The sequence below is a fragment of the Prionailurus bengalensis genome, chromosome D4 (genome assembly GCF_016509475.1).
Source record: "Prionailurus bengalensis isolate Pbe53 chromosome D4, Fcat_Pben_1.1_paternal_pri, whole genome shotgun sequence".
In the NCBI taxonomy this organism is placed as follows: Eukaryota; Metazoa; Chordata; class Mammalia; order Carnivora; family Felidae; genus Prionailurus; species Prionailurus bengalensis.
In genome coordinates, this window is record NC_057359.1 from 56,441,529 (window position 1) to 56,455,149 (window position 13,621).

Here is a 13,621-nt window from a genome sequence, read left to right on the forward strand (position 1 = left end):
AACTTTCTACCCCTCCACCACTGCAGGACCCCGATGTTCATCTATGATCTAAATTCAGCTGTGGGCGATGTGGCCTGGGCACCATACTCTTCTACTGTGTTTGCAGCGGTTACCACCAATGGGAAGGTGAGTGCCCCAGCCAACCCTCTACTAGAGATAGGATGAAGTATCTCAGGGGCTCCCTCTTAGTCCACAGAGTACCCTGCTCAGGTAGGGGAAGGTGGGACATAAGGCTTCTGTATTCTCAAGGGTTAGGCAACCCAGAGCCCTATCAAAAAAAGAATCATTCACCCCATGAGGCCTCAAGGAGAAAATGGTGTTGTTCATCTTAAAGGAGAGAACACTCTGGGGGATAAGATGCCATGAGGAGCAGTTATCTTCTCTGAAGGTCCTGGGGAGGGAGCTACAGGATGGCAGGGACAACCTTGATGTAAGGGAAACTTCTGAGCCAGAGTTTATCTGTGATTGAAATAATGTCTAAAAGGTAGCAAATTCCTCATCCCTGAGAGTGTGCAAGCTGAGTCTGAGAAGGGGAGATGAGAGGGGTCTGTGTAACACTGAGAATTGGTAAAAGCTCAGAAACAAACATTTTTTGAGAAAATTCTTGGATACAAATCCATTTTTCCTTATGGACTTTGATATAAACTCAGAGGCAACTACTCAAGGAAAGACTATAGTTTAAGGCATCACCCTAAAGTCAATCAGTCATCTATTTGCTGAACAGAATTTTACCAAGGGCCCAGCACCAGGCAATTCAGGTCCCTATCGTTCTAAGAGTTCACATTCTTGTGAAGGGACAGAGAAAAAAAGCAACAACAAAAATAGTGTTAAGTGCTAGGCAGAGACTGAAAGAGGAGTATGTGTGTACACAGTGTTCATAGCAGTATTCATAGTAGCCAAAGAGTGGAACAATCCAAACATCCATCAATTGATGAATGGATAAACAAAATATGGTATATCAAAAAGATTATTATTCAGCAATAACAAGGAATGAAGTATTGGATACATGCTACAACATGGATGAACTTGAAAACGCGTTTAGTGTAAGAAGTCAGTCACAACCACACACTTGTAGGATTCCATTTATATAGGTCTAGAATAGGCAAAGCTATAGAACCAGAAAGTAGATTTGTGGTTGCCTAGGGCTGGGGGTGTGGGAGAAAATGGGAAGTGACTGCTAATGGTACAATGGTTCTTTTGGGGTGATGAAAATGTTCTAAAATTGGTTGTGGTGATGGTTCCATAACTGTAAATATACTAAAAACCAAGAATTGTATACTTGAAGTGGGTAAATGTTTTTATATATGAATTATATCTCAATAAAGTTATTATATTTTTTTAAAAGAGAGAGAAAAGGGGCACCTGGGTGGCTCAGTCCATTAAGCACTCAACTCTTGGTTTTGGCTCAGGTCATGATCTCACAGTTCATGAGTTCAAGCCCCACGTCAGACTCCACAATGACAGTGCAGAGCCTGCTTGGCATTCTCTTTCTCTCCCCCTCTCAAAATAAACAAACTTAATAAAAATAAGTCATTACTTGAAGAAAGTTTTAAAAAGAGAGAGAGAGAGAGAGAGAGAAAGGGAGTGATGTAAAGAAAAGGACTGGTCTCTTAGAGTCGTCAAGGAAAGCTTCTTCAAATGGTAACATTCAAGCTGAGAGCTGAATGATAAGAGCCGGCCCTGTGTGAAGACAGAGAGAAGCATTCCAGACAGAGGGAATAGCTAGTGCAAATGCCCTGAGGTGAGAATGAGCTTGAAGGAGTTTAAGGAACAAGCAGGCAAATATGGCTGGGTCTAGGAAGCAAAGGAGAGAGCAGGAAGTGAGAGTGGAGAGCGGAGAATCTGGAGTCAGGAATTTGGATTGTATATATACTGCCAAGGGAAACTATTGGAAGATTTTAGATTTTTTAAAGGTAAGTTGAGAGGCTGCCTGGAGCATGGATTGTAGAGGGGCAAGAGCGGAAGCAGAGAGACCCATTAGAAAACTGCCACAGCTGTCCAGGCAAGAGTTACTAATGGTCTGGACTTAGGGAATGGTAAAAATAAGATCAAATATTTGTTGAGCACTTATATGACAAGTGCATTCTGAGCACCTCACATATATTAAACTCTCGCATATGATATAAACCCTGGCTCTGCCACTTACTAGCAAGTTAGCCTTAAGGGCCTCTATCTCCTCATTTATAAAATGGGGATAATAACAGGACCTACCCTATAGAGTGGCTGTGAGGATTATTAGGTGTACAACTATGTAACATGATCCTACAAAGTCTGGTACATAGTAAGGGTTCAACAAATGGTAGCTGCCATTATTGTTAATTCTGCATAAATTTTCTAAGCTTTTTATTCTCATTCCCTCAACCACAGGAAAATGTAATCAGAGACACAAATTCCCTCTCCCACTGTCTCCAGCTCCAGTGTGCTAGACTTCTGATGTGTTTCCCCAGAAAACTCATGTGCTAGTTCTTCTGAAGTGGGGGACAGAGTCCCCATTATCCTTGAGTATGCTGACACCCACCTCTCCACAGACTCATGTGTTTGACTTGTCCATCAACAAGTATGAGGCCATCTGCAACCAGCCTGTGGTGGCCAAAAAGAAGAACAAGATCACCCACGTGCAGTTCAATCCCATCCACCCTATCATCATTGTGGGTGATGACCGTGGGCACGTCACTTGCCTCAAGCTCTCACCCAACTTGCGCAAGATGCCAAAGGTACAGGCTTGGGTAGTATGGGCTACTGTAAGAAATAAAGTTTCCAAGATGGTGGGGGTTGAGAAAAAGGGGAGGAGCCAGGAGGTGACACCATCCCCCCCCCCCCCCCCCGTTTCTGGCTTGGGAAATGCAGGGTAAGGATGGTGTCATTGCCCAAATAAGGAGCACAAAAGAGGTAGGTTTGTGGAGAGACAATGAGATCAGTTTTGAAATGCTGAATCTAAGTTACCTGGGGGGCTCCCACGTAGAGACATCCAGTAAGCAGGTGACTATCTGGGTCCAAAGCCTGGGGAAGCACGTGGACATCATCAGCTTATTTGGTGTAGACCAGGTTATCCAGGCAGGGGGCTTGGAGCTTAGTCACTTAGTCATTGGCTGGGCTTAAAGGGCCTCAGCTCCAGTGGTCCCTGAGCTGGGAGCTGCGGGTCCACACAGGGAAAAAGGTAAAAAGGAAAAGAGGGTAACTAGGTCAGCAGCTAGGCAGTCCTCCTTTTGAGTTCTGGTTCCTTTCTGAGATCTGTACTGATCTGGAGATGGTGCCCAGAGCCCAAAGGCCCTGAAAACAGGCCATGAAACCTAGAGCCAGGACCTCAAAGTCTAGATCTCAGAGTCCTGATTCAGATGTAAGAGTCCAGGCCTTAGAATCCAGAGCCCAATAACCCAGAGCCCAGTCCTGCCCATTTGGGTGCTAAGAGAGGATATGGAATTTGTTTTCTCCCGGGTTCTAGGCCAGGATCAGAGCTGGGCCAGGGCTGGACCAAGTTGCCCTGATGACTACACCTCTTGGTTGCAATATGGGGCATTTATTTGCAGTTTGAGGCAAGGGCAGGCCTCTTTCAACTACCGATAACCTGCCTCCTTGCACCCTTACCAAGGCAGGGGCTACCGCAAAGTACCTCTGGTACCTGCCTCATCTATTCCCCACAATGACCAGAAGGCAAGGACTGGGAGTTTGGCCGGGCCTGTAATTGTAGCCAGCTGGGGGAGGGGGTGGACTTGGCTATAAATACTCAGAAGGCTGCTAAGCGCCTGCAGCTGTGGCCTAGAGGCTGTGGTGGGCTGGGAATGGGGTGGGGTGGGATGGGATGGAGGAGTTGGGCATGGTCTGAAGCTCTTTGCTGAGCCCAGCTAGTTGGCCTCAAGGAGGAGGGAAGGAACAGATAAAATCTGATCTTAATTTAGTGAGGAGAGAGACTGAAGATTGAGCTGGCAGAGCTGGACAGCCCAGTGAGAGACAAGGGTACAACCATCACACCATGAGGATGGTAGATCTGAGGGTGGGGAGGGCTGCCCTGCCCACTCTGACCCAGGGAGGCAAGGATCTCCCATAGTCCCAACTCCTCTCAGAGCAAAGGTCAGTCATAGCTAAGGGAGCTGGGCTCTGTATATCCGGCGACCTATATCTCTGAAGACCTGACGAAATAGGTGCCCGGGGAACAGAGGACCTGAGCAGGTGACACAGCTGAGGGCTAGTACTTCAGTGGATTAGAGGTTCCTGTGAAACCATCATCTGATCCTATCAGTAGTCAAGTGATTTGTGCAAAAGGAAGTCTTCTGGGCATCCCTACCCCGCCCCGCCCCTCTTCGGGCTTTAGTCTCCCTGCCCTTCTCAGGAGGGCTTGGCCACAGAGGCCCAACTTCCTGACCCGTGAAGCTTCCCCTAATTGGTGTCAGAGCACAACTTGTCAGAGGTCAAGGACTATCTTTCCCTAACTACCATATAGATGGGAAACAGAAGCCCAGAAAGGCAAGGGACTTGCCCAAAGTCATATAGGGAATTAATGACAAAGCTGAAACTAAAAGCCATGTCCTGAAATTCCTAGGGGATGGGGTGAAGCCAAGAAGACAGCACTAACTTGATTTGGGAGGGAGAGTAGTTAGAGAAAAAGACATCTTTATCCTCTGCCTAGAGAGTGTAGAGGTGAACTGGGCAGTGGCAAAGGCACTGGGCCACAAGGAGAGAGGGAGACAGATTTCGGAGCAGGTGCAGCAATCACACCAGGAGGAAATCTAAGATCTGCGTGGTGTTAGCGGCCCGGATGGGGCCAGGAAGGGGCTTGCTGGCCATGTACTCTCTCCCCTCCTCACAGCCCAGGCCAAACCTAGGCTGGGCCCTCAGCAGGCAAGGCTGGAGCAGGTGCCAATGAGCAGTGGGCACAGGTGGCTGAGAAGGCAGGGGAGGGGGCTCAGGAGCAGAGGGAAGGCAGGAAATGGCAGCTGCCCCAGCCTAGCCCATATCCTGCTGCCTGAACAGAAGGGAGTATGGAACTAGTGCTGGTCTGCCATAGAGCTCTTGGGGCCTGTGAGTTACACATACCCCAGTGTCCCAATTCTCTTTTTCTCAGGGCATTAGAGTGCCCTGTGGACCGGGGTGAGGGGTCATAAATTTAGGATCTGCTCTTCTGAGGAACAGTCGCACCTAATGACATCTGGAATCACATGGGATATCTCATTTGCCCTCCTGGGTCTCTTGACAACCTCCTCCACCCTGGGTATGTCTGATACAGCAGACCTGGCCCCAAATGTCACTCCACTCCAAACCTAATCTGAAAGTTTTGGTACTAGGTGAGGGCACCTGTGGCTTTGTCCACACCTCTCTCCCTCAGCAAACACCCATCTTTTAGTTCCTTGTTAGGACTCAGCCAGGGACACTCTGTTGGAAGGGTGGTCCCAACAGTCAGAGCCCTCACCTCTCCCCAGAGCTACAGCCCTCCCTAGCCTGAATGGCTAGTTCCTGTGAGGGTCAGTGGGTGGAAACCTTCTCCCAGCATCAAGACCCTTTGTTGATCTTAGATTCAGAGCCACACCTAGATTCTTGGGGGCCCCAGCTGAGCCCATGTCTCCTAACCTGAGTTGGGGAAGGACCCTGTGGGGGTGGGGAGAGGTGGGGATCCATTATCTAACTGGGTGGAAAAGTGGTGGGACAAAGCTGGGGCAGGCTGGGCAGAGGAGGCAGAGGTGGGACCCAGAGAAAGGTGGCCCACCCCTCACCATTCCTCCCCCACATGTACTCCCCCCCACTCCAGGAAAAGAAGGGGCAGGAGGTACAGAAGGGTCCAGCTGTGGAGATCGCAAAATTGGATAAACTGCTGAACCTGGTGAGGGAAGTGAAAACAAAGACCTGAGGGCCTGGTCTCAGTCCCTGTCCCATTTCTTGAACCCAATACTTGTAACCCCTGACCCTGGTACCTAAGCCCAGCCTTAGCACCAAGTATGTGACCCAACCCCTGATCAGGTCCCAGTATCTACCCTTAGCATCTCCTTCAGCCCTGGTCCCAGCACCTCACCCCAGGACTCAGCCCTCAACCATTATCGCATCCTACTCTACACAAATAAACCCGTGTCTGGAAACTCACCCCACACCTTTAATTTTTCTACGACAGAGTCCCCAGGAAGAGGAGGGAATCTCAGGTTAGAGCCATAGTTCCATTTATTATCCAGCAAACAGTGGGAGGACCCAAGGAGGGGCCCAGCCTGGACACCCTCCCATTATTGCCATGGATTCCAGTTTGCTTCCCCAACGTCAAGGGCCTGGAGGCGATTGGCCTAGGGAGAGGTGGACCCAACCCGTGGCCCTCAGTATGGAGCAGAGTCGAGGTGGCCCTGGCCCTAGCACCAACTCATTGATCCCCACCCCAGGCCTGTCTACCTAGGGCCACCAGAGCCCCTCTTGGAGCGAGGCTGGCTAGACTCTGGGCTGCTAGGTCCAGCTCCAGACAGGCTGGATTCTGGGTTCTGGACCCCAGGCTGGCTAGACCCTGGGATCCTGATTCCAGGCTCTGGGTGGGGTAGACTTAGGCCCCAGACTCCAGGCTAGGTGAGGGGCCTTCAGGGCTGCAGCAGGTAGCTGCCTTCATGGCTGGGCTTCTGGGGTGGGGGTGCCTTCTCAGGACACGGGCCAGGGCTGGAGTTGGGACTGGATTCAGAGAGGGAGTCGATGTCCGCAGAGCGGGAATGGCAGGCCCAGCAGAGAATGACCCAGAGCAGCAGCAGCAAGAAGCCTACAAGGCCGTTGCAGACGATGGCAATGAGGGCCCCCTGAGAGATGGCTGCCCCCATGACAGGCAGCACCCTCAGACCAGCACAGACCACGGGGCTGGCTCGATGGCAAGGCCCATGCCGAGGCAGGACTCCAGTACAGCTGGCCTTCCAAAGAGGCTGTTCTGTCCACACACTCAATGATTCCTGGGCAATGGAGATGTCCACCTGCAGTCTTGAGCCTGTGGCAGGTACACAGCAGAGGAAAGGGTGGTGAGGAAGGGGTAGGGTGAGGCCTAGGAGGAGAGGCCTAAGAGAATCCTGTCCCACATCTCTGGCTTCCCTGGCAGAAGACTTTGGGTCCCGGCAGGCCCAAATAACCCACAGAGCCAACACCCCCATCCTGAGGCTTGGCCCTGGGCACCTGGATGGGGGTGTAGCCACAGTGGGGAAGCTAAAGTAGACAGCCTATATCTCATTCTCCTTAGAACCAATGGGCATGGCCTGGCCCTGCCCACCAAGCTTCCAGCCCTCAAAAGTGCTGTGAGAATGGATGAGATGAGGAAGCCCAAGGCCTTGAAGGATGGGGATTGTGACCAGTGTTGGTGTGGCCTGGGCGCCTCCCCCTTCTCAGGACTCCAGCCAGCCAGCCAGCCAGCCCAGGAGACCTCCAGAGGTGCCAGCTCAGACAGAGGGAACTTTGTGGAGGCCCTGGCAGGCATGTGTGGGTCTGTGTATCCAAGGCTGTATACTGGGGTGTGCCTCTCTGTGGGACTGTCTCTCCAGGTCAGTTGTGTATGTCTGTGTCTGGCTCTTAATCTGTCTTTAGGTTCCCTTGCCTAGATGTGTGCCTCTGCCTCTGTATACCCACCTCTATGTTTGTGCAGCTATGTGGCTCTCTTTATATTTGTCTCTGTCTCCATCTCTGAGTGTCTCTTTTCTCGCCCAGGCTATCTCTGTGTATCTCTGTATCCGTCTCTGTGTGTATGGGTCTCGTGTCTCTCGGTCCTTCTTCCCGGCTGTGTGTCGCTCTGTCCCCGTGGACGTGTCTCTCTCCCCTTCTCCGTGGGGTCTGTCTCTGTAGTTGTGAGTCTCGTGTGTCTCTTTGTGTCTGTCTCTCCTTCCCCCCCCCCCCCCCCCGGCCCCGGCTGTGCCGCTACGTCTCCATGTGGGTCTCGGTCTCTTTATCTCTGTCTCTAGTTCTCGGGGCCCGTGCCCGTGGGGGGAGGGCCCCCTTACCTGAGTTGAGCCCGGTGTGCGCGCCCGCGGGAGGGTCCGGGGCTGCGGGATGCTGGGCGCCGACTGAGACTCAGGAGCCTGCGGGAGGGGAGGGGGGGGCTGGAGGCGGGCAGGGGCGATGTCACCTCCCCCGGCCCTCCCCCTCGGCCGCGCAGCCTCCGCCGGCCGCTCCCGCCGCGGCGCGACCGGGGCGGCCTCTGCCGCGGGCGGTCTGCGGCGAGCTGGCACCTCCTCCCCCAGGGGCGGTGCCTCCTCCGCGGCCGCGGAGGCTCGCTAGCTCGCTCGGCGGCGCTCGGGCGGCGGCGGCGGCCCGGGTGCGGGGTTCGGCTAGGCTCGGCTACGTTCGGCTGGGTTCGGCTGGGCTCGACTGGGCTCGGCAGGCAGCAAAAACAGCGGAGAGCCTCGCTTCCTGAGAGGCCGGCGCCGGCGGCCTGTGGAGGGCGGAGCCATCTCCGCGCCACTGCTGTCACCCGATTGGCTGGCTGCGCCAGGCTCCTGGGCGATTGGTCGCGCGCTGGGGTGGGGACTGGCTCAACCCTTGTGCCCGGGTGGGGAAGGGGCGGGAGAAGGACTGAAGGGACTACTTGGTCTCGATCTCTCCGGGGGAAGGGGGCGGGGATGAAGCCCACCTACTTTTGGGAATTTCTTGCACCTTCAACACCCGGAAGAGCTGTACATCCAACATCTGAGAAAAGCCTCTGTACCCTTATACATGAGGAAACTGCCCCTCCATATCTGCCTCTGCCGCGGTCATCTGGAGGAAGGCCTTGGGCCCCCACATCTGGGAGGAGATTGAACCTCCTCATCTGGGAAGCCCCTTGGACTTCTGCACATCACTCCCACTTGGGGGTGGACTCTGCACCCCCACTTTAGAGGGTTTGTAGGCGGCTTTACATTCCCTGGCCCCAGGAGATGTGAGCAGCTCTGCCAATACAAGTTCTTTGGACATATTTATTGAGTTCCTACCCAGTATTGGTCGGGGGTTCGTGCTTTGCTGCGCTGTGGGAGAGCCTAGGACAGAGAGGAATGCGGTACTCTGAGAGATCGCTCATCCATGGCGGGAATAGGACCAGGCATGACTCTCCATCCTAGAAGCTCCTGACTCTCTCCATCCTAGAGTCTCTCCTAAGAGGAAGATCAACTTGGGCAGGAGCTGTCAGGTAGGCCTTCCTACCCACCTCATACACCAGTGATTTCTAAGTGTTCTGAACTGGACCCTTTTTCCATCCTGCTCTACATATTCTCCATGGATGAGCACAGTCCTAAAACTATACCACGAAGATTCTCAATGCTCCCCAATCCAGCTTTATCTCTGGAATTCTAGACATAGATCGAAGTGCCTTCCAGAATAAGGGTGGTGTTGATTCCTGGTTCTGCCACTTAACTAACTTCGTGACCTGGAGCAAGTTACTTAACTCCTTTTTGCCTTAGCTTCTTCATCTGTAAAGTTGTTTTAGTAATAGCTACCGCTCAGGGTTGTAATTCACCAATTCATTTATACTGGACCAGCCACATCTCAGCAAATACCAACTGACACAATTCCAAGGGCCACATAGCTAAGAGGCCCCTTTCCTCAATGCCATGAAATTCACATGAGATCCCTATAAATCCAAATGCTATCTTGGAAACCAGTTTGGGAAGGGTAAGATAATCTGAAAGACTGAGTCATCCAAACTTACTGAATTACTTAGAGACTGTCTAAAATAAATTTTTAGACCCTACTGACTTTACCAGAATGGATTTAGTTCCCTTGCCCCTGTTACCCAGCAAGGGTGGGGGCATTGTGAGCAAGATCAATTACTTCTAGGAAACAGAGGAGACTTATATTGCACATCTGTCATGTGAGTGAATTTGTGACCCAGCTGCAGGAGTTTGGATTTTATCCTGAAAACAGTGGGGAGCCACTGAAAATTTTTGAGCAGAGGAGTAAATGTGATCATATCCAGAAATTAGAGGGATGATATGGGCTGCTGGGTGGAAGGAGAGATTGAAGGCATTTGACAGTGAAGGCAAAGAGTAATGACAAAGGACTGAAATGATGTAGGGGAAGAAGATTGGAGAGAAAAAGAGAACAATGAGGATATTTAGGAATTACAACTGGCAGGACTTAGAGACTTAGACCTACAGGACATGAGGAGTAAGAGGGAGAATAAAGTCTGGGATAACTCCCAGGTTGGTGACTAGGGATACTGTGATGCCATTTACTGAGATAGAAAACACACGAAAAGGGGTGAGTTTCAACAGGGGTTGGGGTGGGGTGTGTGTGTGGGGAGATGGAGGATGATGAATTGTTTTAGATATGCTAGATTTGAGGTACCAATTGGACACCTAAGTTGAGATGTCCCATAGACAGTTGGGTAAGCAGGTCTGGGGTTCAGGCTCAAGACATGTTGTGAGTTATCAGAAAATGAGTAGTAGTCAAATCAGAAAAGTGGATGAGCTCACCGAAGAAGAATAAGACCTGGTTCAAAAACAAAAAAACAAAAAAAAATTTATAATCAGATACTGAAACCTAAAGACAGGAGTGCCTCAGGAACAACTGGAACTAATAGTCACAAAAGCCATTAGGTTCTCTCTCCACCTCTCATCTGTTACTTTGTGCCAGTCTCTTTCCTCTGTTCTCCCCTGCCCCTATCATCCTCATCTCCAGACTGGCTTTCAATGCTTTTCTGGCTACATGGTGAAAAACATCACTTCAGACAGTCACAAAGCTTAAAAATCTTATTGTCTAGGCACTCAACAAGATACTGGTTTCTTTTTCTTGGTTACAGTTTGCAAATTCCTCAGGAAGTACTCTCATTGGCTCAGCTTAGTTAGATGCTTAATTCTAGACCAATCAACTGTGGTCAAGAGATGGATGAGGCTCAGATTGCCTAACATGGCATTGGGGGACAGAGGGGTGGTCTTAGGAGAAGAAAGAATGCAGACTGGCAGGTGTTTGCCCTAGTCCACCCCTTGTTTGCCCAACACACACACATTTTCTTATATGTATGATTCCAAAAATGTCCCCACCTACATATTCCAGCCATTCCATGATATTTATGCCAGTAAATTCACCTCCTCTCTGGTATAGAGCAGATCAATGATACATCCAGCTACTGCTTCTGGGGTTATATCATAGCACCATTGTTCTTCATATATAGGTTCTCTGGGTATTGTCCCTTCATGTTCCAGTCAGTTTTCTATAAGGTGTGAATATGGCTTCTAATAATCTTATTACCTTTGTTTGAACTGCCTTTGAACTCCTTTAAACCATTACCCCCAACCCCCCAAAAAAACTCCAACCCCCAAATTCCTGATATCTAGAGATGGAAGAAATAAAGAATAAAATGGAGTAAAAGGAAAGCACTGTAAGGGCGGCTCAGTTGGCTAAGCATCTGACTCTTGATCATGGCTCAGGTCATGATCTTCTAGTTGGTGGGAGATCTTTCCCTCTCTCTTCGCCCCCCTGCCTCAAAAATAAATAAATAAACAAACAGATAAATAAATAAATATAAGGAAAGAAAGAAAGAAAGAAAGAAAGAAAGAAAGAAAGAAAGAAAGAAAGAAAGAAAGAAAGAAAGGGAAAGAGAGGGAGGAAGGAAGAAAGGAGAAAGGGTATCATCTATATTTTTTGGCCATGAATGGCAATGAAAATTGTGGGGTAGGAAATCTCATGGCATCTGTTGACTCACTTCTTTAGCTACAGTTTCTCAGTCAGCCAATCTGGGTGCCCCAGGTTTTCCCCACAAAGATGTGATCCCTTATCCAGTGTTCTGAGAGCATAATTGTGGAGAATTTCTCTGTGGGGCACTGTACTAATAAGTACTACACTTTCTGGTGGTGTTTTAGGGATTATCCTGGGATTGAATAATCACAGATCTCTGCATTTATGAGGATTGGGTGTGGTTTTATTTTCTTCCCAGAATGATACAATTCTTTTAAAATCATCATCAGCTGTCAGTTTCATCTGGGGGAGAATTCCTTTTGCTAATAGCTTATTCATCCTAAAGCACATCCACCGCCCCCCTCCCCAGTTTAAACTGAAATCAGAATATAGTCTTACAAAAAGTGGCATGTAACAGTTTTTTAGTTTTATTTTTCCTAGTATAGTTGACCCTTGTACAATACAGGGGTTAGGGGCACCAATCCCCTGCATAGTCAAAAATCCATGTATAACTTTTTAAAAACATTTTTTTAAGTTGTTTTTTTTTTTTTAAATAGTAATCTATACACCCAACGCGGGGCTCAAACTCACAACTCTGAGATCAAGAATCACACACATTTCCCACTGACCCAACCAGGCGCCCTCTGTGTGTAACTTTTGACTCCCTCAGAACTTAACTACTAATTGGTTACTAATGACCAGAAGTCTTACTGATAACATAAACAGTTGATTAACACATATTTTGTATATACATTATATATTGTATTCTTATGATAAAGTAAGCTAGAGAAATAAAATATTATTAAGAAAATCATGAGAAAGAGAAAATACACTTAAGGTACTATAAAAAACAAAACAAAACAACCCACATATAGGTGGACCTGTGCAGTTAAAACCTGTGTTGTTTGAGGGTCAACTGTAGTTCATAAAATAACTTGCCTCTTGTAATTGATGGAACATGAGACTTATTAAACATAATAATTTTATCAGAGTTCTTTTTACAAATAGAATCCACCCTAGATAGTTAAAACATAAAAGGGATTTGTTAAAAGATATTATTTAGCTCAGAAATGTTAGGAGGGCTGGAGAAATGGATTTGAGGCTCAGTTTCTAGGAACAACACTCAAACCATACCACACACAACCTGATGAAACCACAGTCACTGCCACTCCAAATACTAAGTACCAAAAGTTTAATTTGACTGCCGATTTTACAAGCTCTGTAGCACTTTTGCAGTAAGAACTCAATACTGCAACCAGTGGGAAACCACCACTGTTACCACTACCACCAAAAAGTGGACACTTGTACTACCACCAGTAGCAGAAATTGAAGTCTTATGTCCAACCTGCTTCCTTCCTAGGTATCTAGAATTAGCTAGGTAACAATTGTTACAAACAACCCCCAGATCTTAACTGGCTTAAAATAACAAAGATGTATTTCTTGCATGCTACAGTCCAGCATGAGTGAACCTGGGAGGAGGAGTCTGCTCACTGTGATCACTCAGTGAGCTAGGCTGATGGAGGCTTCACCATCTTATGATGATGCCACTTTTTAAAAAAGGATTTTGTTTTTAAGTAATTTGTTTTAAGTAATCCGCATCCAATGTGGGGCTCAAACCTACAACCCCCATGTCAAGAGTCGCATGCTCTACCAACTGAGCCAGCCAGGCACCCAATACCACTTTCTTGATAGGAACCTTTGGTGTTTGCTGTGGTAGAAGAGAGTGAGGAAAAATGCACACTGGCTTCTACTCACATTGCACTGATCAAAACAAATCTCATGGCCATCCCTAACATCAGGAGACAAGAGAAGTGCAATCCTCCTAGTTCTCAGAAGGAGAGGAGAACCAGAAATATTGAACTTTAGTGATATTTTCCTCACTCATATTACTCACTTCCAAATCAGTTTCACATGGGGAAAGTAGCTTGCCTATACACAAGCTGCATAGGATGATGGAAATTTTAGTTATGACTTCTAAACTAAGCAGGCTGGATTTTATTTTATTTTTTATTTAGTTTATTTTTTTAAAAAATTATTTTTAAAA

At 48.5% G+C, this 13,621-nt stretch overlaps 2 protein-coding genes and 1 long non-coding RNA gene across 3 annotated transcripts in view; 1 reads left to right on the top strand and 2 right to left on the bottom strand.

The window, feature by feature from the left end:
- Positions 1-6,069, top strand: part of DNAI1 (dynein axonemal intermediate chain 1) — a 59,906-nt gene extending 53,837 nt beyond the window's left edge. Inside the window, exons 18-20 of the mRNA XM_043566767.1 lie at positions 27-126; positions 2,529-2,714; positions 5,741-6,069. Coding sequence (XP_043422702.1) covers positions 27-126; positions 2,529-2,714; positions 5,741-5,839 — 385 coding nt within the window. The 3' untranslated portion in view covers positions 5,840-6,069. The remainder of the gene's footprint in view (positions 1-26; positions 127-2,528; positions 2,715-5,740) is intronic.
- Positions 2,316-5,726, bottom strand: LOC122475091. Its single transcript, XR_006295091.1, has 2 exons — positions 2,944-5,726; positions 2,316-2,580 (listed from the first exon to the last, which is right to left on the bottom strand). It is a non-coding gene; the product is annotated as an uncharacterized LOC122475091 (long non-coding RNA).
- Positions 6,070-6,126: 57 nt separating the features above from the next.
- Positions 6,127-8,100, bottom strand: ENHO (energy homeostasis associated). The gene is made up of 2 exons (XM_043566777.1): positions 7,932-8,100; positions 6,127-6,934 (listed from the first exon to the last, which is right to left on the bottom strand). The coding sequence occupies exon 2, from the start codon at positions 6,771-6,773 to the stop codon at positions 6,543-6,545; it is 231 nt and encodes a 76-aa protein (XP_043422712.1). The 5' UTR covers positions 6,774-6,934; positions 7,932-8,100; the 3' UTR covers positions 6,127-6,542.
- Between the last annotated feature and the right edge of the window lie 5,521 nt (positions 8,101-13,621).